Here is a 26,857-nt window from a genome sequence, read left to right as displayed (position 1 = left end):
TGTCCCCGTCCCCCTGGGGGTCGGAAGATTAATATCAGAGAAAATTGTCTACCGAAATTTGATTCCTAAGTTGCGATGTGAAACTTGCCCAGAAGATGAATGTATGCTAGATGTTACTTTGAAAATGAGAAGAATTTGAAGATAATAAGGTTCGGTATCATTCTGGTAATTGAAAATCTGGAAAAAAAACATGGAAAGGATTAGTGATAGCCGTGTGGAAGTAAAACATTGAAGTTTTGTATGCTAGTAAATTTATGTTTTAGAAAGGGGAGAAGGGTGGTGGGGTGTTGGAGGGATGGGGGGGGGGGTGGTTAGAGAAAAAGGAGGGCAAATTATGTCAGTCAATAATATTTCACAGTTAATGAATAAATTTCTGAGATTTAGTTAAGAAATATCCTGAAGGTAACATAATAATAATAATAGCAATAAATGGAAAAAGGAATGAAAGTTAGTAACAGGAAAAATGTGGCTGGAAAAAAAGGAATCACACAAGAAAAGTTCAAAATAAAAAATGTCAGAGAGAGATTGCCATAGCTTCTAAAGAATTTTTTATATTAAAATTGCTGGTTTTTGTCAAATACAAAGGTTGGTTATTCTCCCTGCCAATAAATGTTTTTTTCTTCACAAATTTGCCCACCCCCCCTTTATACATTTGGAAGCTCTTTAAGAAACTTGTTGAGTATGCACTTCTGGATAAACTAGTCAGCCAAGCTATTATAAGGTGTCAACACAACACAATTGTGACACAACAACACCACACAACGCAACACAATTGTGACACAACAACAACGCAACACAATCGTGACAGCTTTGATCCAAAGGCTCCCCACTTGAGCGACTGCTGCAACAAAGAAATGAATGGTACTTGCTAATGCCAACTATTAAAACTATGAAAATAACCATCAAAGTTATGAAAAGGTCGTGCTAGAACTGACACAGTGTGACTAAAAACAGAGTGTAAGTTATTCAAAAGAAATATGAGAAATGAAAAATTGAGGCAACAATTTCTAACAACCAGGCTCCAAGTGTCGCAGTTAGGGACTGAGATGATAAGTAGATGGACAGGATTCAGATTCTAATGATGAAAGCTGATTTATTTGATATGGTCATTAGTCTCGGACATCAGGGTGAAAACTTGGTTGCCATTTTGAGTCTCCACCATTGGTTTGTCTGAATGACACATCACTGCTTAGCATTGGCCTAATATGATAATTTCTTACAAAATGTTTTCAGCAAGTAGTGTTGAAGTCAGATTAATTTCATCTTAAATTCTACCTAACCTGGAGGACATGTAGCAAGTTTCCCAGTCAACATTAAAGGGGGGCACAATTGCAAATTAAAACAGTCAACACCACATTTACACCAAGTAGAACGGTTCTCTTCTATGAAGCATTAAACTATAATTCTTCAACTCATTTTGTATTTAATTTTTGAAGGATGAAATGGAAACAAATAAACAAGCCCTTTTTTTTTAACTAGATATTTTCATCACAGTTATTCTTCATTTTGGATGTTAATTATGTCCTGGATTTTTCTAGATATTTTCTCACATGCCTGATTCGACAGAACTGTAAATCTATATTATTTTTAAAATTATTCCTTCGTTTATATATTTTATATTATTATTTAAGCTGTGGCAATTTTTTTATTCATATTCATATTTTAAGGGTTTTGTCATTTTGTTGTCATTGTAAAGCGCTCTTGAACATGCTTTAGCATGAAAAGAGCGCTGTATAAATTTGGTAAATAAATAATAAATAACTGTTTAATCTTCTTTTTTTCACCTCTCGTGACAGCAATCGCATCTCAGATGATGTGAAAGATATACTCATCAGAACGTTGGAGAAGGATCCCCAGAGTAGGATCACTATACCAGAATTGAAGGTCAGTGAACTTTGACCTTTTCAGTGTTTCATGAATATTCATTATTAGAAATAACAACTATTGAAACTGGGATTTGCCCTTGACTCTTGTCAAAACCAAATATTTCCTTAAATGTTAGTCTTGTCTAAGAAATTGTGTCGATGACATTTGGCCACAGTGTAAATGCCGTAATAGAAACAAAATTTGCTTGTAATTTTCTTCTCTTCAAGTGTTTAAATTGTTTTCATAAGGCATAGTTAAGACAGGAGTAGTAGTTTCTGTCTTGTAGTCCAACTTGCTGCTCATATGCCTAACATTGTATCAATGTATCGATAATGTTATGTTGATGTTGTATTTACTTTGATATCGGTATTGCATGGCATAACAGTTCTGTACAACTACATACTGCATACATAACTCCATTTACCCAACAAAACCATCAAGTTGTAATATAATATTAAATGGTGTAAAGTCTCAGAATGAGTAAGTATGTGAAATATCTACAGTACCCATTAACCCAAGTATCTGGAAAGGTGAGCTAACTGGATGAGCCAGTACATTTCAGGACTGCATAACATTTAACGAGTACTGCTAATGAGTACTCAATCAAAATTCCAGATTAGGAGTACAATCGTGAGACACTGTTTACCATTTTCACTTGAAAAATTCGCTGTTGTATGAATTAAACAATTTCCAAAAAACTGTATGATAACGAGTACAAAGCCATGTCTTGGGCAACCAGCCATTTTAAACAGGATTAGTTTGAGTACCGGTTGTAGAATAGACTCACGATTTACTGCTTGGGAACATAACTTCTGCACCTGTGTATCTAAAACCAAGCATCTTGGTAATTCATATTACTTGCAGTATGAGTATAATTAGAATTCCCTGTGTTATGAGTATGAATACACTATTCTGTGAGTACTCAATCTTGTATTGGTATCCTGTCTGTACTTGATTTACAAAATGTTCTGAGTATGAGAACAAGTCCATGAGAGCAATATGAGTACAGTCAGGAGTGAGTACTTCCCAAGTCTAGTGTCAAGCTTAAACAGTGTACTAGCTCTCTCTCTTCCTGGTCACATCTGGTCTACGGCTCTGTATCAGTCCGTAACCATTAGTACAAGTATTTAAAATCTCGCATTATTATCTATATTAGATTTCAAAATGCCTCAAGTACTATTGCAAGTGCAAATCCACAAGTACTCCGAACCCTGCTTTTATATGAGTGCCACCGATTTGGGACAATTCATTGCTATACTGTACTGTCACGTCTTGCTTTCAAAGCACTCGTAGTGTCAGTATGAGCAGTATGAATATCATGTTTCTATAAGATAAAGGTTAGGAACCGTTCAAACTGTCCAGTGAAGTGCTTTGAACCATGATATATGAGGACAGTATAGAGTGGTATTATTATTAGAATCAGGGAAAGGTTCGGAGCTGTTCGTACTGTCAGAATGAGTGCTTTGAAGCATGATATGGGATGAGAGTATATAGTGGTATTATCATTAGAATCAGAGAAAGGTTCGGAGCTGTTCGTACTGTCAGAATGAGTGCTTTGAACCATGATATATGAGGACAGTATAGAGTGGTATTAGCATTATAATCAGGTGAAGGGTTAGGAACTGTTTGAACTGTCAATATGAGTGCTTGAAGCATGATATGAGGGAGGAAAGTTCAGAGAGGTAATAGCATTAGGAAATTGTCCCAACTGGCTGATGAGAACACAGACACATTACTGGTTTATTCATGACGTAAATTTTACCTGTTTTCATCTCCACCAGGAGCACAACTGGATCACGAGAGAAGGGGAGGAACCACTGCCCACAGAAGAAGAGAACTGCACCTTGGTAGAAGTATCTCAAGATGAGATCGATTCCTGTATTAAGAGGTTACCTAAAATAGAAACACTGGTAAGTAGCTGACACTTATCACTCTGTAAGATGAACCTTGACTGAGCCAAGCTAGGATTGTGTCTCCACGTGGTGTCGCAGTGAAATTGCAGGGGTCCGGTGTCTGAGTTAAATTGGAGGGGTCTGGTGTCTCAGTGAATTCGAGGGGTCTGGTGTCTCATTGAAATTGCAGGAGTCTGGTGTCTCAGTGAAATAGGAGGGGTCTGTTGTCTCAGAGAAATTGGATGGGTCTGGTGTCTCAGTGAAATTGGATGGGTCTGGTGTGTCAGAGAAATTGGAGGGGTCTGGTGTCTCAGAGAAATTGGAGGGGTCTGGTGTCTCAGAGAAATTGGAAGGGTCTGGTGTCTAAGTGCAATTGGAGGGGTCTGGTGTCTCAGAGAAATTGGATGGGTCTGGTGTCTCAGTGAAATTGGATGGGTCTGGTGTGTCAGAGAAATTGGAGGGGTCTGGTGTCTCAGAGAAATTGGAGGGGTCTGGTGTCTCAGAGAAATTGGAGGGGTCTGGTGTCTAAGTGCAATTGGAGGGGTCTGGTGTCTCAGTAAATTGGAGGGGTCTGGTGTCTCAGTGAATTGGAGGGGTGTTGTGTCGCAGTGAAATTGGAGGGGTCTGGTGTCTGGGTGAAATTAGAGGGGTCTGTCGTCTGAGTGAATTTGGAGGGGCCTGGTGTCTCAGTGAGATTGGATGGGTCTGGTGTCAGAGAAATTGGAGGGTCTGGTGTCTCAGTGAAATTGGAGGGGTCTGGTGTCTCAGAGAAATTGGAGGGGTCTGGTGTCTCAGTAAATTGGAGGGGTCTGGTGTCTCAGTGAATTGGAGGGGTGTTGTGTCGCAGTGAAATTGGAGGGGTCTGGTGTCTGGGTGAAATTAGAGGGGTCTGTCGTCTGAGTGAATTTGGAGGGGCCTGGTGTCTCAGTGAGATTGGAGGGGTCTGGTGTCTCAGTGGAATTGGAGGGGTCTGGTGTCTGAGTGAAATTGGAGGGGTCTGGTGTCTCAGAGAAATTGGAGGGGTCTGGTGTCTCAGTGAAATTGAAGGGGTCTGGTGTCTGAGTGAAATTGGAGGGGTCTGGTGTCTCAGAGAAATTGGAGGGGTCTGGTGTCTGGGTGAAATTGGAGGGGCCCGGGTGTCTCAGTGAAATTGGAGGGGTCTGTTGTCTAAGTGAAATTGGAGGGTCAGTTGCCTCAGTGAAATTGGAGGTGGCCGGTGTCATTGACCCTTTGTTGATTTTTGGTGATTGTTCCTTTTTTCTTTCATTACTAAAATTCCATTACAATACAAGTCATCAAACTTTACAACAGTGACATTTAATTCCAAATTCCAAAGATTTTTTTTTTGAGAATTATCCTGGTTTCAAACAGAGATGGGTATTGCCCATGTTGTCTCACTGGAATGGAAGGGGTGGTGGTGTCTTGTGTCATCTACCTGTAAAACGAGTTCTAGAGTTAATTGTGCTACATGGTTTCATCCTTTGTCATAACTATTCCTCCAATCAGAATCCATCTCATTTACAAAAATTTCATGTTTTATTCCAATAGAGGAATTTTTAAAATTTTCTTTTCAAATTGAATTTATTCATTTAAATACCTGCTATATTAACATTAATTCACCAAAGAAAGTCCGAGAGGAATTCTTAATTTGGTCAATTGTAATGTTATCCTGCATTTATATACCTTAGGTTTGGTAACAATCTGAGGACGACCAATACTTGGATAGAAAGCTATGTTATATTAGTATGTAATATATTATTATGTAACACTACTTATCTTTTATAGGTATATTGCTACTAAATGTGTGATCAATCCCTCCATCATTCACTTCAAATTTGGTAGCAATATTGTATCAACTGAACAAAATGATGCTATTTTTCTGGCTTTGTTTGAGATGTTAGTAAAGCTCTATACAAGAGATTGCAGTGTTGCCAAATAGCAGAATAAGGCATATTGTTAAAAAGAGGGTATTTGAAAAAGAGGGTTTGAAAAAGAGGGTATTTAAAATCATTAATGTGAGAGGACTGTTGTGGACGTTGGACAACCGCATGTTACAGATTTAATTAATAATCCGTTTCATCTAACCTTTTTTTCCCGTAAAATCAACTGTTTTTTTTTTTTTTGCCTTTCCTGTAAATCTCTTCAAAATAGTTGCATCTTTCCTCATTTTGATTCCTCAGATCTTGGTGAAGAGCATGCTCAAAGGCGGTTCTTTCAGTAACCCTTTCAGCAAAAGTAACGGAAGTAAACAGAAACGAGTGCTCTTGGCACCTATCCCAGGAAGGTGAGATTTACTCTGCAAAAGCTGACTAGGAAAAAAAATATATATCGAAAGGAAAAAAAATATATAAAAAAATAAATAAAAAAAATAAAAGGGAAAAAAAGGTGAGATAAGAAATCTTCTGTTGCTGAGGATTCCATTGGCGTCCACAATAGATGTTTTGGTTGCTCAAAGCACCTGTTTTTGTTTTTTTTAACAGATAGTCACATATCTAGCTGGCCTTTAGTGTACATTCATAGCAGTTATAAGTGACAGTGTAAAACTCCCAGGGCTGCACTCTCTATGGTGAAATAAAATCTAGTCACATATCTAGCTGGCCTTCAGTGTACATTCATAGCAGTTATAAGTGACAGTGTAAAACTCCCAGGGCTGCACTCTCTATGGTGAAATAAAATCTAGTCACATATCTAGCTGGCCTTCAGTGTACATTCATAGCAGTCATAAGTGACAGTGTAAACCTCCCAGGGCTGCCCTCTCTATGGTGAAATAAAATCTAGTCACATATCTAGTCACATAAAATCTAGTCACATATCTAGTCACATATCTAGTTTGCCATCAGTATACATTCATAGCAATTGTCAGTGACCATGTAAAACTCCCAGGGCTGCACTCTCTGGGGCCCTGCTGAAGGACTGCCCAAAAATTTGACTACCTTTGGCTGAAACAAAGTTTGAAAAAAAAACAGACAATTTTATGCCTTTTTGATCGTCTTAAATACTGTTCGGTACAGTTCTTGAAGTTTTCTCCCTATACCCAACAAAATGGAAATTCATACAAAATGCTGTCTTTGATTGGGGCTTTAGAGAGAAAGAGCCCCAGAGTACCATGTCTGAGCATCTAGGGCTGTCAAATATATAGTTTTTATTTTATTTTATTTTTTTCGGTTTATTTATTTATATTTATATTTATATTTGTGATTTTTATTTTTTTATAAATATAAAGTTGCTCCATGCTACACCAAAGGCAGTTGTATCTGGATCTAGCATATTGGGCATATTATATTTTGGTCTTTATTTGTTAATGTCGTAAATTATATTGTTTGTGAATCGTCACTCCGGTGGCTTCAATGTCTCATAAAAATGGAGCAGTTCGTCTCGATGCCAGAAATCGTAAGACTAAATTTGGACGGGGCGATGTAATAGTGTTAATTGGTTGTCCAGTGAAAGCTACAAAACCTAGCTGTACTTGTCATTTATGTGTTTTAACTTTCATTTCTTTCCTCTACAGCAATAGTTCTAATGGAGGACCTTCCAATGGTACAGGAATTAAACCACTCGATACTGGCCCGTGATGTATCTTTTTCAGGTAGACCCTTTTGAACTATTTGTCCAAACATTTTTTTTAAATTTTTTATTTCATCTGCCTGTAGGAAAAGTTTTTAAAAGAGGAATTAGGGTTTTTAGTTGAGTTTTGGACAATTATGCTGATGTATCTTTTTCAGGTAGACATCTTTTGAATATTTTGTCTACAATTTATCTATATTACTTTTTTTTCTTTCATCTGCCTGTAAGCAAGGTTTTAAGACAATTATGATGATAAGCATATGTTATGGTGACAGTATCAAACAGGAGGAACCAACCTTGTTTTGCAACGACAGAAATTTTACCACATTGTTCTCTAATAATATTTGAATTTCTGCATGTTGTTTTCTCACTAAAATAAGACTTCCCTGGTGTACAGAATGCACCACTACTATTGCTTATTACATTGGAGCTTAAAAATAAGGCAAATGACAATTTTGAGAAATTTTGGGACATGATCCAACTGACAAATGTATAACTGTATTGACAGTTCCAACTCTTACAGAATTGATGGAAACTTTTTGGGGGGCTCATTGTTTTTCATCTGTCTGCATTTCTTTCAGATTCTTTGAATATTCATACTTGATGGTGAATGGACCAATGAAAAGTGAGCTGTGTGTCTTTAAGGAAGTTGTGTATCCAATCAGAGAGACACAGATAATTCTGTTTAGATATTATGCTCTTAATTTAGTATTGTAATTTTGTATAAACGTCAGTACAGGTTAAAATTTAAGCAGCTGGCATGTCAGTGGAAAAATCTTGAAACGCTTTTAACAATGTACTGTTTTTTTCTTCTTTTTTTTTGGCTTCATTTTATAACGAGAAAGAAAAACGTAACTTTAAAACGTCAGCAACTGTTAGAGGAATCTTTATCATCAACGTTTATGAAAAGCAAAACAAAGAAAGACATGATTTTCCTGAGGTCTTTAGCATTCCTTTCTTTTTCTATATTTATTTTTCTACTTGATCCTAGAGATTTTTTTAATAGAAAAAAAAGCTATTCCAATTTCTTCTTTTATTTCAAACTTTTGACCAACTAATTTTATTTTAAAATGATAATAACCTAGAGAGTGGGAGAGAGAAAGAGGGAGCTGTTTATGTATTGATGATATGTATTGATGATAGTGTCATTTCCTTTGTTCTTCAGGTTCACATATACAACTCATAATGTTAGGCTACCATTTCCAGCTGGCATCCATATTTTATTATTTTTCTCTTTCTTTCTGGCAAATGCAATTTTACGTAATTGTGACATTTTTTACATACCAGTATCTGTTCCTTGCAAAATTGACGTAGCACCTTGTTTCCAATACTGCTTGGCTTTCTTAACTTTTAACACAGTACGATCAAACCCAGAATGACAAGATCAAAATTAAGAAGTGGATGGTTATAGATTTAGTGAAATATTTAGTGAATTGCTTGATGGGTATGAATACATGTGACTGTTAAACAGGTTTTTTGGCTGATGGAAACTGTTATATGTATACATGTGCAATGTAACTTTTTGACACCTGCTATAACTTGTGAGTCAGTCTTGTTGCTATGGAAACTGTAAGAGCATATATTGTTATATGTACATGTGCAATGCAATTCTTTTGACACCTGCTAGGACTTGGGAGTCAGCCTTGTTGCTATGGAAACTATAAGAGCATATGTTGTTATGTGTACATGTGCTATCTTTTGACACCTGCTATGACTTGGGAGTCAGTATTGTTGCTATGGACACTGTAAGAGCATATGTTGTTATACGTACATGTACAATGTAATTCTTTGACACCTGCTAGAACTTGGGAGTCATCTTGTTGCTATGGAAACTGTAACAGCATATGCAAACTGTAACAGCATATGTACAGGTGCAATATAATTCTTTTGACACCTGCTAGGACTTGGGAGTCAGTCTTGTTGCTATGGAAACTAAGAGCGTATGTTGTAAAATGAACATGTGCAATGTAACTTTTTGACACCTGATAGAACTAGGGAGTCAGTCTTGTTGCTATGGATACTATAAGAGCATATGTTGTTATAACTACATGTGCAATGTAATTCTTTTGACACCTGCTATAACTTGGGAGTCAGCCTTGTTGCTATGGAAACTATAAGAGCATATGTTGTTATACCTACATGTGCAATGTAATTCTTTTGACACCTGCTAGAACTTGGGAGTCAGTCATGTTGCTATGGAAACTGTAAGAGCTTATGTTGTTACATGTACAATGTAATTCGTTTGATACCTGCCAGGACAGTCTCACTGTTATGACAACTGTATGATGCTTAAGTTGTTACGTAACATAGTTCACATGGTGTGTTAGTTATTGTTCATACCTTTTGACAGCTCTTGGGAGCTAGGCTTGTTGTTATGGACACTGTAGGAGCATATGTTGTTATATGTACCTGTGCAATGTAACTTTTGACACCTGCTCTTGGGAGCTAGGCTTGTTGTTATATGTACATGTGCAATATCAACTACAGTTCACAACACTTGTTACATTGCCATATGGTATGTTAGTTATCATTCATTCCGTTACTTCTCGACAATTTGTGCACATTATATGATTCTGAAGCCCAACTAATTCTAGATAGTTTTCACGTACATAACAGTTCTTGGACAATTTTCAAAAGTGCCAAGAGCTCTTGCAGCTTGTTACAACTGTCCATCTAAAATACTTTTCCTACCTTCTGTGTATGTGTCTTGTCACGCACAAAATTAGAATATATTTGGTGCAATTTTTCCGCTTTACAATCAATGGTGTGACAAAATGAATCACCCCCTTTTTTTGTGTGGTGCTTGAACAATTCACAGCTTGTCAGTAACCAATTTGGTAGTGTTATAATGAATTTTTTTTTTTTTACATGATTCGTTTTTAACGATATTCATTCCAGTTTTGTTTTTAATCAATAAATGTTTTATGACGATGCAGTAGGAATATGAATACAGAATGGAAGCTAGTTTAAGGCTCCTGGCACTCTACACCAATACTCTTTCTAGTTTTGGAATCTTGGAGTTTTGGAATCTTGGAAGCAGATGTATTGTAAATAGAAAGATACTCCTTGAGACTTGGTTTCTTCATGAGTGAGGTTGTATCTTAAAAGATGAGGTACTCGAGTGTTATCAAGGGAGTTCTCTGTGTGCATGTAAAGTGATACCTCATACCCAGAAAGTATACCTCGTACAATCTGTCATTGTACAAGCTGTTAACAGAACTACATCAAGTCTTCTAGAAATGATGATTCTCGTTCAGCAGGGCATTTTTTTTTATTTTAAGACTATCAACAATGCACACATTCAACTTGTCATGTTAGTCATTGCGGCGAACTTTAAGATCTGTGAAATGTTAATTGTTTCTAATTAGTCCACCATTAATTAGTCCACCATTAATTAGTCCACTGATTAGTCATGTCATGAATTTTTGTAGTCACATTTTTCTGGATTCTAGTCATAGATCAGCCGAATGGGTGTAACCCTACACAGAATTTCTAAGCCTAATCTGGGAATATTTCCATTATATTCCAAAATTGTATTGCTTAATCAGAAATGGTCTACAACCCAACGCAAGTTACTAACTTCTAATAATTGTAATTAACGTGCAATTACAAACATCCTATTCCATTTACCTTAAATGACTTCTCTCATTCGGTAAACTAACATGTCACTACCAGACACTCTTATCTGTAATATCATTTTCAGGTTCCGTTTTGGAAAATTGCGTGTCCGTATCACGAGGCTATGGTCATGTAGTCAAACCTTTGGACTAACTAGAGCCTACCCATTTTCAGAATAGAATGATTTTATTTTTTGTTGGGCTAAATAGATCCAGTTCTGTGTTTTCAAATTCCACTGACAGAAAGGTATCTTTTTCCACATCTGTTTATACTTGGGTAAGGTTCGGGGGGGGGTAGGGGAGATTATTTACCACAATGATATATATAATCAGATTTTTGTTACGTACCGTCGTTGTAGATTAACATATATATATTTTGTACAGATGGATGAGGATGAGGAGGCATGTTGAGATTGTTGATTTACGGTTATGGCAGGTTTCGATAATTTACCTTTTTTTTTTACGCTGGTTGTAAAAAGGGTGAACGTGTGTGTGTGTGCTATAATTCAAAAATGGTGGTAGAGAGTGAAATTAATTTCCTGATGTATTTGCATATCATATTTGAAAGAAAAGGAAAAATATGCTTGTTTTTTAATGTATTTGTATCTTTCCAGTTGCCAAATCTTTTGACTTGTTTTTTTTCCAATCCTTCTTCTAGGATAATAGCAAGGGGTGTAAGAGGGGGTGGATGGAATTGCTTTATCCACCTCCCTGCATACATGTTTAAGGGACCAAACATCACTAAATTCTTGTACATCACTACTTCTATTCCTGAAACATTGCAGTATTGTTCTTTTTCATAAAAACAAAAGTAATCCAAATTATTTCCTGTCATAATTTCTGTTATTATGAGGACCTTTCAAATTTGCTCATGAATTAATATTAACATACTGACTGGAATCTAGAAAAAGTTTACAAGTCCCTGTTAGAAAACCACAAATATTCCCGACAGGGTTTTGTCATCTGATGGCATTAACTGGTAGTGCTTAATGCACAGACAGTTTGGGACAATCGTGTGTAATGTATGCCACAATATCATGAATCCATGTGTGACAATTTCAATATATTATCAGAATGCCTTCACCTCACAAACAACAGGGTCTGTCTTACCCCCCCCCCCCCCCAGTTTACGACACATGTAGATTGCTTATTAAAACGTTGACAAGATGGCGTCCTTGAAAACCTTCAGGTTAGATTGGAGTGGTTTAATATGTTTGAATCTTGTGCAATATATATTGAAGGGAAATTTTGGGATTGATTCAAATGACGACAACATTCTGCATGCTACTATTGAAAGTATATGACGAGAAAACTATTTATTATATTCCTGCTGTTAACAGAACTACTATAATATTCCAGTTTGCAAATACAAAGTAAATGTCTTTTATTGAATTACAATTAAAAATTGTTTTCTTTCATTCTGTTTTTGTGTGTGTGGGAGGGGGGGGGGGGGGGGGGAGCACATTTGCATTTCACACAAGTTCAATCCCTTCCCACTGGTTATTCTTTAAGGCCTGCTTAACTGATTAGTACAGAATTGGCATAGCCTAGCCAGGCATATCCACATACAGAGAACCCCATGTCTAGATTAGGTTACATCTCTATATTTCGGGACAATTTTTTTTTATCCATAAAATCGTTTGTACCAAGAAAACAAGTTTTCATAGCCCAATATTTTAGTGACCAAAACTTTTTGGGACCCAAATTTTTTCCCCCCCCCCCCAAAAAAAAAAAAAAAAAAAAAAATATGCGACCCAAAATATGCTGTGACCAAACAGTGCTTGTGACCAAAAATTGCTTGTTACCCGAAATTTGTTTGTACTCAAAATTTTTGAGACAAAAATTCTTTAGATAAAACTTTGGGACCAAAAAAGAATACTGCAAGCGTCGCGGCGCGATATATTTTTGTTGGTGCCCTGCGATGTTTTGTGTCCACACTGCAGGCGACGTTTTGTTTTTGCTCAAGCAATATCTATAGTTATGTAATTTAACAAGGGGCAATGATTGGCCACACACCATATTTTGGTCTTAATCTAAACACATTTTATTCGAAAATTGATTTGGCCCAAAACGATTTTGGTCCCAAAAAATTGAGTACAAAGAAATTTCGGGTCACAAGCAATTTTCGGAAACAAAAAACTTTAGGTCACTTTTTTTCGTGAAGAAAATGTTGGTCCACAAAAAAGTTGGTCCAAAAAATTGAGTTCCAAAAAATATTTGGTCACAGAAATATTGGGTTCACAAAACTAGTTTTCTTGGTACAAACAAATTTGGGATAAAAAAAATGGTTGCTCGATTTTTTTTCTTTGTCAGAACATAGTGACGTCGGAACATAGAGACGTCGGAACATAGGGATGTCAGCCTAGATTATTATGCAATAGCTGTGTACATATCATGAAAGGCCATACTTTGCTCAAACTGAGGGATACCCAGTTAGGTTCGTCTATTAATAACAGGAAATATCTTGGTTTGTGTATTTACAAATTAACCTTACCCTGTTATCCTGTTTTCACATGCCTCTCATCTACCTAGCAAATTCTCAACTTCTAGCACTGCTGACCCTTGCCTTGGTTGGTCACAAATAATCCAAAGAGATATCGTGTGAAAAGCACAGAGGTGTTTCTGCTTGGAACATTCACAAGGGTGGGTGGGTGGGTGGTGTCCTGGAAGTGGGTGTGGTTAAAGAGTTTTGTTGTTCAAACTACACATTCCTGGAAGGTATTGAAATGGTTTGAAACTGGATTGTTAATGCATTCAGTAATATAATGTTCCTCCTAGCACTTTTGTCACTGTATGCATTGACACCTTCAGCCCTGACCTCTTTCCACCCCCCCCCCCCCACCTCCCCTTTCGGCCCTCACCTCATACCCACTCCCCACACTGTCCCCGTAACCCATGTAACTCTCACAAAGCCTCAAAGTGCCTACATCTCAACTATGGTAATATTTGGTTGCCTACTCTGCTGCACCCACTATCCTAATACGTGATAAATTAAAGAGTTTACATTATCGTTAGATGAAGTTCCGGCTGGCTGTCTTTCATCTAGCGTGTAACAGAGTCCCAGAGAACGTAGTATAACGGTAGTAACTGCTATGTAATACCCGTCCTTCATAGAGATCCAACCAGATAATATCGCCAACACTCAACTCTAGGATAACAGAATTAGACGAAGAATCTTCGCTGTCCCAATAATCGGCATCAATGATGGATACCTGTACTTCTCCTACAAACAAATATGATATTATTTAAAAAAAATGATATTATAATAACTGTGATATAATATATATAATAATAATATATATATTTCTGTACATACTAAACTCTCTATATAACATGTATATATTATATAAAAAGAATTTTTCTGGGTGGGGGAGGTGGGTGAAACGAGATATCAATCGGTGGAGGTGTTTTTTTTATATATCTTTCTAGCGTATTCCATGTGGGGCAACCGTTTTGTTTCACTCCTCTTTACGTAAACTTACCGTTCAACATGAGTCTGACCATTGGATAGTTAGCAGATGATGACTTGTAAATATGGAATGTAAAGAAGTAGAAACCTGGAAAAGAATAAAAAGATGTTACTCCAGCACCCCAAACTAACAAACAAAAAATAAAAATAAAAACAAAGCAAAAACAACAACAGCAAAAAGCCGACCTCCGGTGAATTAGACACCGGGTCCTTTGACCATGTTTCCTAATGTATAGTATGGACAACCCCCCCCCCCCCCCTCCATATTTTATACGGGCCCCTGTGATGTAATTCGCTAATCCCCCTCTCACTCGCCTGAGTCGCGGCAGGAAAGAGCAACAGCAAAACAGATAAAAAAACGTCTCAGCATTTGTTTTCACAACGGACGCTTGTTTCTTGTGATAGCGACCTGTTTGTAATGTAGCCGAACCGAGACGACGAGATCGCTATTGTGCTAATCGATACAAGTTAAAATCATAGGCAGTTATTACTATCACAGCAGCCGATGTCCTACCGGTTCGGAGGGTGGGGAAAGGTGGGAGGGGTGTTACGTGGCAGACACATATTTGGTGTACGGAAGACATGTAGCCTATGCAAAAATGACAACGTCAACATCTGAAGGTTGACAAAGAAACTGCGCACAATTTACTGCTAAATACCTTCAGACAACCTACCTGCGATGGAACAATTAAATATTCCTGTCTCAGGTGAAAAGTCACCACCGACATTAGAAAATTCGTGATCCCATGTGATTATTTCCGTGTCGACTAAGGCTTCCGCCGTCCCGAATCGTGAGACGGAAAATGCCGAAAAGTTTCGTTTCCTGTCCCTTGTACCACCGTCAGACTGATCAGTGTCTGATGGAGCGGACCTTACTGCCGAATCGCGACAGAGCTGAGCGTCACACACGGCATCCGCACCAGGTTCGCCGGGTTCTCCGTTTTCGCCCGAGGCGCCTGAAAATTAAAGTTGCACAGATTATGTTATAACGCAGAAATAAAGATGGCGCTCTTTTACTACAATCATGCTTTTTTTTTTTTTTTTAATTGCTACAATTTTCAAGTCAGAATGTAATGTATTTTTACATAGTTAGCCTAACAGTTCAGAATCGTCACTGAGGATCGCCAATAATCTGCCATGTTATGAGCTAGAGGTCATTAACTAATCTCTTTGAAGGGAAATTTAGTTTTGTTCTGGTGAACGTGTAAAGGTACACACTGTTTTAGCGCAAGTGTCAAAATAAGAGGTGACAGTAATGCAATGGACAGCAAGATTTCGAATCATCGAGTGACGTAACTTTTGAGTTTTGCATCGAGGCAGGGCCAGCCCGGAGACATCCCGGGTAGAGACGTTAGGTGGGGACAAATGTTTGTTCTCCACATTTCATCACACGTTTTTATGTGTCTGATTGTGAGAGAGCTCTTAATAAGCATATACCTTCAAGCTTACTTAACGAGATATGAAACGAACACCAACCTCGTTTTCCTGGTGGTCCAGGGGGACCAGTGTCACCCTTAGCTCCTGCTCCTGTGCAATTCCCAGGGTCACCCTTTTCGCCAGTTGGTCCGGGAAGCCCAGTATCACCAGCTGATCCCGGTGATCCACGTGGACCTTGAACGCCTGTTTAATAGAAATAATTTCTTTTAATTGTTGTGAATAGTCCACGGATAAGATGATGCATTTATCTGAAAAATGACATTATTTATTGTGTCCTACCTTTTTTCTCTTCGGCGAGGGCGTGAACGGGAGGGAGCACATGAAATGAGAATTGTTGCACAATATATCAAGGTTAAAAAACTGTTAATGTCTCATGTGAATACTCTTACCATCTAGATTACGATACTAAAAATTTGCTAAATTACAGTTCAAACAACTTATAGTAATTATTGTGAAAATGCACAATTTTGCCTCCTTTTTCGTGTTTCACGAAAAAAAAACTCCACCTTGTAAAGGAAATTCTCACTATGGTTACAGCTCGACTCTTTCTTTACACATTTATACCAAATTGTCGACTTTTTATCTCAATTTTGGGGGTTTCTGACTTAAATTTTATTTCGAATTATTCCTTAAAATTGCAACATTTTATCATTGCCAAAGTTCGACTATATATTCTCAAAATATCACATTTTCTTGAACATTTAAGGATTATGATGATATTGAAGGATCGTGGGGTAGTACTTATTATGATGGGGTGGTATGAAGAATCGTAAGGGTGGTACTAAGTATGATGGGTTGGTATGAAGTGTCGTGATGTGGTACTAAGTATGATGGGGTGATATCAATTATCGTGGGTGGTACTACGTATGATGGGGTGGTAAGAAGTATCGTGGGGTGGTACTAAGTATGATGGGGTGGTAAGAAGTATCGTGGGGTGGTACTAAGTATGATGGGGTGGTATGAAGTATCGTGGGGTGGTTCTAAGTATGATGGGGTGGTATGAATTGTCGTGGGGTGGTACTAAGTATGACGGGGTGGTATGAAGTATCGTGGGTTGGTACTAAGAATGATGGGGTGATATCAATTATCGTGGGTGGTACTACGTATGATGGGGTGGTATGAAGTATCGTGGAGTGGTACTAAGTATGATGGGGTGGTATGAAGTATCGTGAGGTGGTACTAAGTATGGTGGGTTGGTATGAATTATCGTGGGGTAGTACTTAGTATGATGGGGTGGTATGAAGTATCTTGGGGTGGTACTAAGTATGATGGGATGGTATGAAGTATCGTGGGGTGGTACTAAGTAAGTTAGAGTAGTGTAAGGGTACGAACAGCCAAAAGAGAGTCGATTTTGTTACCCCAAAACACAACTTATGGTAATTATTGTGACAAAGCACCCAACCCCCATCTATTACACCTAAATATTTATAAGTATCAAATTTTGCCTCCGTTTTCGTTTTTCACGTTAAAAATATGCCATCCTGTAAAAGAAATTATCACAATGGTTACGGAGCGTAAAACGCATACGTCCATCAAAGTATACGAGGTCCTGTGGGATTTTAATTTACCGTCACCATAGATACAGCGAATACTTATTCGTTCAAAATGGTGACTAGTTCCCTTTAACCGTTTAAGATTAAGGGAATAGTAGAGCAGAATTTAATATCCAAATGTATACTTATTTGCGGTATACCTACTTACCCGTTGCCCCTTCTCTTCCCATCGGACCGCTATACCCCTTTGGGCCTTTCAAACAAGTGCACAAACCAGGTTCACCGTTGTGGCCATTCATACCGGAATATCCTGGTATCCCAGGAGGTCCAGGCATACCTCTTGGACCGGGAGAACCAGGGGGTCCATGGGGACCGGGCAGAATTACCAGACGTTTATCTTGCGATTCACATTGTGACTTGCCTCCCTTCGATTCAGTTCTGGGTACGACAGGTTTGGCTTCGCGTCCAGTACTGTTACTAGTCTCAGGTGATTGGGTAGAATCAGGGGCCGAGAATCCTTCAAAAAAGTCATGATTTGCGTCTACAGCAGAATCGACGTAAATTGGCAACATAGCAACCAATAAAAACAATGCAACCTTCTCATTGCCAGATGCCATATTTGGCATGTCCAAGATTACACCGTTTGCAAAAACACAGAAGAAGAAATCAAACGAATACACCTCTAGACTTTCTTCCTTCACAAAGCGCAGTGGAACTTAACCATAATAAAACAGTGTGTGAAGACCGACTGTATCTGAAGTAAATGCAAATTTGTCCTTCTAAGATCAACCTAACACGTCTAAATGTTTTCCCTCAGACATCGCGATACAATCACATTATATTTCCGATGTTTCTCTTTCTATTTTCAAGATACCTCTTCGTAGGGTCATAGCGGTTGTTCTCGATGAGTTGACAGTAGCATTCCTTCTGCCATCACACAGTATACAGCGTATACAAAAAATGACTTCATTTTTATTACAGGAAATGGCCTGGTTACCATCTCAACAGAAAAGAGAATTCCGTTCGGGAAACGATAGGATCAAAGTATCGGTGACGATTAGAATCAAACTTATTAAAATAGAATTATTGCTCAGATTGTCAAAACAATGAAGGGTGCATTACGAATCATGCCCTGGCCTACTGTTACATATATATTTATATATATATTATCACGTTACAACTATGGTAGTTTTTTTTTGGGGGGGGGGGGGGGAGGTCGCTTGCAAGGAATCTGGCCCGACGTTCATGGACCGGGGAAAGCGATGGAATTTTTTCCCTGTTTGATATTAAAACTTTACAATTATTATAATACATGAAATCCACTTTGAGTTTATGTATATCTTTATCTTATGTTTCAACAAGTAGTATATCACTCTTAAAAACGACTTTAAGTAGAGTAGCCTACATTTCATGCAAAACAGTCAATATTTTTGGCCACGTAACTGACGATGAAATCTGTTCAATTATGGATTAAGCACTAACTTACACTGATGAAGCACATCCAATGACGTTGTCTGGACTATAGGCGATACACGCAGCATACTGGTGCTTTAATATATTCATTCAAAAAAATGAAGACAAAACTTGAACTAGGAGACCGAAAATTCCTATGACATATTTGGTTATACTTTATAATTCCTTTGCTCTTGATGTACTCTATATGTACTCTTTTGATTGGTTAAAACATCGACTGGTACTGAGAGCTCATGAATATGCATGTTCTCTCACTGAATACAAAAGAGACAGTGAGTGTCTCTCCGAAGGAAGTGTCGCAGACGGGATGTAAGTTGGTCATTGTGTCATTTATTTGTTTTATACATAAAGTCTTTTGTCTTTATTTATGACTATCTATATGTACGAGTTGAATTATTTTCATTTCTTACAAATCCCTTCATACTTCCAAAATATGAATACCCCCAAAACTTACCGTACTGTTGAAACAAAAGTCGAATATCGTGTTATATTCACGCGTACAGAGGCTTCTGAATGGACGATTCAGAAGGCGGATAGTGACCTTAGAGAGGGTTATTGGGGGCGTAGTGCCAGAATATTAACAGTTCATAAGCTAGGGTAGATTGGAGTGCGTCAATATTGGAGACAGGTAAGTGAGGAGTGATGTAAGATATCCTCGTTGTCTACACTGTTAGACTTCATCTTAATTATTCTGCTATTTGAAAGGTCAGAAGTTCTTGGAAATGATTTTCTCATAAAAAACAACCAGCAATTGTGCTGTAACTTCATGCAGAAAGTTTAGGACCGTAATATTGAACTGTAAAACGTGACAGCATATTATACTTCTGGTGGTATCAATGAAATATTTGGTAACTAACGAGATCTTAATTTGCTCCACCCTTTCTCATCCAAGCATGACCAGGAAAAGACCATAACACGGTTGTCGCTTAACCATTACGCCAAAGATAAGTGAGGGTGACAGACTGTTCGTTCTATGTCAGGCAGGCTCATTCAATCCAGCTGGAGTTAGGGAGACAATTAATCTTGGCGGACGAGGTATATGAAAGCGGCTGGTCATTTGACGGTTCACCACACCCTGTAGGTACTCACACTACTGTGCTTTAATTGGCGGTGGGGAGACACGTGACCAAAGACATAATGCAGGTTTCGTGAAGACAATCCAGTGCCACTTACAACAGAGAGGAGACTAGAACTTGACATTCGTTAGATTCATTGACTGCCAAAATCGGAGAGACTGTCTTTTTTTCCAAATGGTCTTCGTCGGATGTCCACATCGCAGTGGTACCTAACCTCGTATGATACACCGCAGAATTCAGACTTCACCACGATGATACACCTGTACTCCTACTACCACAACATACAGACTGACCACAGCGATTTAACCGGCCGTAGGATGACTATGAACAATGCAAAAGTCTGACAGATACCACCAAACCAACTGGTTTGGTTATATTTACGAATGACGAGACATTTATAAAAATGGAGTAAGTAAATGTATAAAACGAAACCAGTAGGATTGATGATGAACGCGACCGTGGACTAATTTCATAAAACGCCCCCTCCCTCCCCCTCCTCACCTTAGGGCGGCAGAATTACGCAGTAGGGAAAATTGTCAAGAATGTCCGCATGGCATTGGATAGGTAAAACCAGACCCTTCTTTAGAAGGACGTTTCCCTAATTGCGACTGAGATAACATTGTTCCGGTCTTTTGTTTTTCTTTCTTTTTTTGTAGGTTTCATTTCAATCGATATTACTGAATAAATGTTTCGCAATCGCAAAAAAAAAACTCCGGGAAGCAGGTGTAGGATTAATTATTTGTATCATCCATATTAGTGGACGACATCGTCCACAATAATGTAAAAATGAGCACCTGGGAGACGCCTGTATACACAGAAGTCCACAGAAGCTCACACGGGAACGCAAAAACAGACAATATTAATTTATCATTGTTTGATAGGCCCTATCGCTATTCGCTCCATCTCAAGTATACCTCTCCATGAGGAGATGATATCAGGCGCGTATCCAGGATTTTCTAACCCGGGGGGCGCGAATTACTATCTAAGCGGAGCGCCACCATCGGTTGGCGCGGAGCGTACAAGAAAATTTCTGGTTTTGATACCCCCCAGATCACCGGAAATGGCACTTCTCGGGCTTGAAAATGAGCAACCAGATGTACACTTTTGCCTGAGAACCAAGTATTTCCCAAAAGTTTTTTTTTTCCATCCATAACCTTTTTGAAGATTGTCACCAGTCACACATCATGTTCGACCTGATTGCATGTCCTATGGATCATTGCTTTTGTAGGCTATTCTACGTCACGGCCCACAATATCCGAAAGCCCCACTTTTCAAGGTTTTAAGCCCATTACTTGTTGAGAATTTGAAAATTGACTTTTCTCGTGAATAAAATCACTTGAAAACATACCCATAATGTTGCACAAAATTCAATCTATAGACAACCAATATAGAAAAACCTCCTTGAACCCCTAACAGACAGGTCAAAATTGAACGAGTAGAGGAAAGTATGATGAAGAATGTTGGTGAGGAAATTTTCGAAAATTCCGACACAGTTAATTTATTGGTGTACAAATATTAAAACCTCTTATAATGGCTTTCACAAAACTTCGTTGAAGGAACAGAAAAATAGCAGATATTTCCGATATCAGGTATATCGAAACCGAACACTTCACTCATAGGCGTAGGTCCCGTAGGAGGCGGGGGCTGCAGCCCCCCCCCAATTGTTTTCCCATTTTTTTGGGGCACCTACTGAAAGAAAAATAAATAGCAATGAATAGCTTAAAATGATCTCCTTGGTAATTGAAATAAAGTTCTAAGCTTGGCCGACATTACTACTGTAAAAGAGAGTTTTGACATAAATGGATCTGTATGCTTTTTCTCCATCTACATAAGACATTTGGTTGTTTACATTAGCATCCGGCGGTATACTGTGCAACTTTGACGGACCGTGCGGTACACGATGCCATACAATGTAATGACCGATCTTGCCTATATGATATTGGCATCGACATGTTGAATGCTCGCTTCGCGCGCGAAAAATTTTGGCTTTTTTTTCGGGCAAGTCATTACAGCCCCCAAATCCAATCTGGCTCCTACGCCTTTGACTACACACATAGACAGTTTTTGAGGCTGTACATCGTGGAACATGCATTTCAATGCTCACTGATATGATGTTATATCTGCTCTTTGCTTTACAAATTCGAACAGGCGTGTAGCTAGTAATTGACAAGGGAAGCCTGTAGGCAAACTATCTAAGCGAAGCGCCACCATGAGTTGGCGCGAAGCGTACAAGAAAAATTTTGGCCGAAAATGCCTCCCAGATCGCTGGAAATGACACTTCCCAGGCCTTGTAAGTTGCATCTAAGCATTGTCTATTTTGAAATTACTAGCGATGTCATAAAGAAAATTTGCTCGGGGGGGGGGGGCGGTCGCCCCCTTCCCGAAATGCGTTATGTTCCCCGACGACTCGGTCGAGTTCAAGTACATTAGTGAGAGAGGAAAAACGGAAACGTCAAAAATGGAGTTGTCGGGGTAAGGGGTAGGGTGAGGCGCACACCCCCTCCGTAATCCTTGATCTGTCACTGGCTACCCTGTGTATATAATAGGGATCTTTCTCTTCCCGAGGTCTTGGCTATCTTCTACTCCCTCCTTTTCTCCTTTTTCTCTCTTTTTTCTTTTTCTTTTCCCTTCCTTCCTCTCCTCCTTTTCTTTTTCCCCTCCTTTTCCCTTTTTTCTTCTCTTTTTTTTTCTCTCCTCTTTTCCTTACCCGGGGGGCGCGCGCCCCCAACGCCCCCCCTGGATACGCACCTGGATATTGTTCTGTTGAAAGTGTGTAATAGGACTTCTTCTCATTCGCTAGCAAGGGTGTCTTCCCTTCTAGATGAAGCGAATCGCTCAAAAACGTCGATAGGCAATAATTATGATTTATTGTAACTGAATTTCAACATGACCTTCATAAATGTACTATTAAAGTCCTATGTCCTTATATCAATGACTACTTTTAGGGAATAAAAATACAAATGAACATACCCTTCTCCCCACGATTCCCGGGGGATCCAGCTGGCCCTCTTGGTCCTCTCGTACATCTACATTCTCCTGCGGCACCATTATAACCGTTCATACCGGCATTACCTGGCATGCCTTGTGTACCAGGAAGCCCTCTTGGGCCAGGTGGGCCAACGGGGCCAGGTGGACCGTGTAGTAGGACATAAGAAGGACATATTTTCCCTGGTCCTGTTTTACCACCATCGGTGGTAAATCCTTCAGATGATATCGTCTCATTTACGTATGTGTTATTGTACGTAACGTTGCCATGGTTATTTCCTTGATCTACAATCGCTTCGTCGTCGAGAAAGTCGGTGCTCGCATCGACACCACATTCAACCCGGTCTGCAGTTAAAGACAACCACAACAAAAAATAATTGACAACAACAACAACAACAACACTCGCCTTCATAATTGGCTCCAATCCGGTGTGAAAAATGACAATAAGTTGGAAGTTTTAATTCGGTAGTTCTCAAAAACACGCAGTGACCACAAGATACTGCTAACGACAGATGATGGTATGTATATGATTTTGACCTCTAAACTACGTTGGGAATTTTGAAAACAATTGAAAAGTGCGAGAATTGTCAAACGATTATGTTTCCAGTGTTGTCATCCGTTTGGCATTAGATGTTGGCAATGCACCAAATTGCATTCGTCCGAAGTTAGTCAGGGTTAACTCGAACTTTTGCATGCGTCATTGTTCGTCATTTTTTTCCAGTTAACTCTTCACGATCGTTCCAAATTATGGACATTAAATTTCATAAACATTGTGGCCAACCATGACTAATCTCCAGTTACACATACATCCTAATTGCTATGACATCGGCATTTAGATAGCTTTAACGCATGTAACATTGGAAACGGCTAAGTTACCATAGAAACAAAATGTGCTTTAATAGTTAGTTGGTGTCAGCATTTCCGAGATTTGATATAGATAGATAGAAATAAATCTTGTTTGCTACATCGACCTGCAAAATGTCTATGAAAAGTCCAATTTTTGATTACACACCAAAGTCATTCAACGGCTTTAATTTGGCTCTTCTTACACTTACATGCATACCACCCCATTATACTTAGTACCACCCTACGAAACTTCATACCATCCCATTAAAATTAGTATACCACCTCACGATACTTAATACCATCCACTCATACTTAGTACTACCCTACGATACTTAATACCATCCACTCATACTTAGTACCACCCAAGATACTTCATACCACCCCATCATACTTAGTGCCACCCCACTATAATTCATACCATCGTCATCTTAAGTTTTCAAGAAAATGTGATATTTTGAGATTATAATGTCGAACTTTTGCAATCATTAAATGTTGCAATATAAAGGGATAATTCGAAAAGAATTAAAGTACAGAAACTCGAGAATTGAGATGAAAAGTCGACAAGTTGATATAACAATTTGTGTAAGGGAAGAGTCGATCATTTTTGAGATATAGTAGTGGAAATTAGATCAGTAAAAAAGTCCAAGTTGGAGAAAAAAAGAAACTATAAAATCGTAAAACAGTCGAAGTGTTTAGATAAAGACTATCGACACAATCTAAGTTGAGAAATATCGAAATTTCGTATTTACAGGTACTTTTTTTTATTCGAGGAAAAGTCACACTCATACGGGAAAGAGAACAAATTGAGATATGTCGAGATTTTGTCCTATCACCATCACCGAAGCACCAACAATAGAAAACCTCGACAGGTGAAGATACAAAAAACTAGGAACTCTTTCTTTTTTTCTTTGTCCTCCCTCCGTCTCCGGCCCACTGTTTGATAGCTTCCCATATCTATACCACACTGCCGTTGGGTGCTGTAGTTTGGGTTTGACTTCACAGAGGAAAATCAGCTGATCAAAAGATTGCTGTATGCTCGAATGCATCTCGTAAGTTAATGGTCAATTAATGTTTCCGTGTTCTATCATTAAACATTACTTAGGCCAGAAGAATGATACTACAAACTAAATCATTTATTCGTACATTTATAGTCTGAAGCTATTTTACAGTGCAAAGGAAATCAATCAGGTGCGAGTCTGTTTGTTGGGGGGGGGGGGGGTGTTTCGCAGTTATTCTTAACGAGGTTGGTAGTTACAATTCAGTTTACTTGAGCACTATGCCAAGCTTGACCTCTCGTTACCTCTAAAACCGGTAACTGCGGTAAAAGATCCAGCCAATCGACATCAATCGAAAATAAATGTGACCTTCTCAACATCCGGACGGGGTATAGTCCAGAGGAGGAAAATCAATTACATTATTCGAAACTATATAAGGACGAGAAAGCGAGAAATGTAGATTGGTCACTGACAGTTTTCCTGTCAGTGGTTAAGTGTGTTGTCTCAAAGTTGTTAATGGGATTCACGGCAGATTGTATGATCGATGGTTATTTTAGAGTAAGTATAAAAACTATGCAGACGTACACCGACTTCAATCCTGGTAAAATCAGCTTCACCTGACCCTCTCAAACTCCTGCCCGAGTGTAAGCTCGTTATGGAGTTATCAAACACTAACAAGAGGAACCTAGACCCAAAGCCTACATGGGGACTGACTGGGCCGATCCTACTAAATGTAAGCCTTATAAACTTGGCCTTTAGTAACTTTTATATTTATATTTCTCCTCGCCAGAAAACAAAATACACTGTGTTCGTACAGCTAATATTGATAGGTCTTGAGCCGAAGTCTAGTAAATCTCCCTGAAGTTATCATCCCATTAGCAAGTAACTATAAAAGACTAGACTAACTGTCCTAAAACCAATATAACCTTTTTGTTTAGTAGAGAAGTCACTAATTAGTAGAAGGAAATATTTAACTTACCCCATAGCAGTAAAATTATAAAGATTCAGCTATGTTTGGCGGTCTACTATAGATCTCCTCCAACAGCAGCAGGATAGCAAACCATGTGCTCCTCTAGCATGCAGCACTGAGCAAGTATATGAAACACACGTACAGTTAGTAGGAATTTTCCACTCATGAATATTCTAGTAGAAGTTTTTACTTGATCAATTGCAGTCATGAATATTCTGATGCATTAATTAACATCTGAATAGATATTCATGATGTTACAGAATGTCACCCTATTATCACGGTTAGGCTTAGTTGTAAGGATCATCCCTATTGAAAGTGTATTTTCACGAACCAAAGTACACTTACAGGACATATAATCCTTCACAAACAAGGACATTCCTTATGGATTATAATCTAGAGAGGATTTAAATGTTTGTCTAGTTAAATACCCATCCGTCGGTTCTACCCATTCATGAAAGTTTTCATACCTAATTAACTAAACTCACCTCTCGGCCTTTTGGCTAAGGTCATGTGCAGTATCTGTTCCCCTTCGAGGGGAATCGTGATACACACCTGACGATGATCACACAGTCACAATCTCTATGCTAGGGGACTGGGGTTGAGAGCGGATCAGTCGTTCGGTTTTTCGTGACCAGGTTCTTTGCTGGGTGACTTTTCTTAAAAAGAATGTTATTCACTAATCTTTTCGGGTACTGTTGTCACCCTGAAGGGACGGGCTTACCTTGAGGGGAGAGGATGGGCTGGACAAATGTTGGGTCCCACAACCGCCCGTAAGGTAACCATGTGTGGCTATGTTTAATTCAGGTGTGTGTATACGGTGTAAACGGCTAAGATGTGAAGTTGTCATTAGTCTAAGACTTAGCTTTCGAGTTGATTATAATATATTTTTACTAAGGAAGAACTGTAAGTGGCAACCAAATATCGTATATATAAAGATATTCTACTATGTCCAGATTCCTGCTTGTCTACCTTTTAATTTTTGTCCTATATTTCTCTTTTGGAAGGTGGGTGTGGGAAGTTGTAGGGAACGCATCTGGAGCAATGATAAAATCTGTTTCCGGTTGTCACCATCAGGATCGTCGTAGTTTTAGTTGATTACCGTTATTTTAAATGCAGCATATACTTCATAGGGTGCATATCTTGCAATCATATCCACTTGAATGAACCTTATTGG

The 26,857-nt window shown here is 38.6% G+C and overlaps 2 protein-coding genes across 6 annotated transcripts in view; one reads left to right on the top strand and one right to left on the bottom strand.

The window, feature by feature from the left end:
- The window catches only part of LOC139981326 (calcium/calmodulin-dependent protein kinase kinase 1-like), an 89,710-nt gene extending 78,190 nt beyond the window's left edge, over positions 1-11,520 (top strand). For all 5 annotated transcript variants that reach the window (XM_071993656.1, XM_071993655.1, XM_071993657.1 and 2 more), the window contains 5 exons: positions 1,797-1,884; positions 3,648-3,776; positions 5,939-6,042; positions 7,267-7,344; positions 7,904-11,520. In XM_071993656.1, the coding sequence (XP_071849757.1) occupies positions 1,797-1,884; positions 3,648-3,776; positions 5,939-6,042; positions 7,267-7,330 (385 nt within the window). In that variant the 3' untranslated portion in view covers positions 7,331-7,344; positions 7,904-11,520. The remainder of the gene's footprint in view (positions 1-1,796; positions 1,885-3,647; positions 3,777-5,938; positions 6,043-7,266; positions 7,345-7,903) is intronic.
- A 221-nt stretch (positions 11,521-11,741) lies between these two features.
- LOC139981379 (uncharacterized) lies at positions 11,742-23,591 on the bottom strand. The gene is made up of 6 exons (XM_071993744.1): positions 22,858-23,591; positions 17,547-18,053; positions 15,885-16,028; positions 15,083-15,364; positions 14,422-14,496; positions 11,742-14,162 (listed from the first exon to the last, which is right to left on the bottom strand). Exons 1-6 carry the CDS (start codon positions 23,282-23,284, stop codon positions 13,978-13,980), a joined length of 1,620 nt encoding a protein of 539 aa, XP_071849845.1. The 5' UTR covers positions 23,285-23,591; the 3' UTR covers positions 11,742-13,977.
- Between the last annotated feature and the right edge of the window lie 3,266 nt (positions 23,592-26,857).

The sequence above is a fragment of the Apostichopus japonicus genome, chromosome 15, assembly GCF_037975245.1.
Source record: "Apostichopus japonicus isolate 1M-3 chromosome 15, ASM3797524v1, whole genome shotgun sequence".
Taxonomy (NCBI): domain Eukaryota; kingdom Metazoa; phylum Echinodermata; class Holothuroidea; order Aspidochirotida; family Stichopodidae; genus Apostichopus; species Apostichopus japonicus.
Note: the sequence above shows the minus strand (reverse complement) of the source record. Positions and strands in the feature narration are given on the sequence as shown.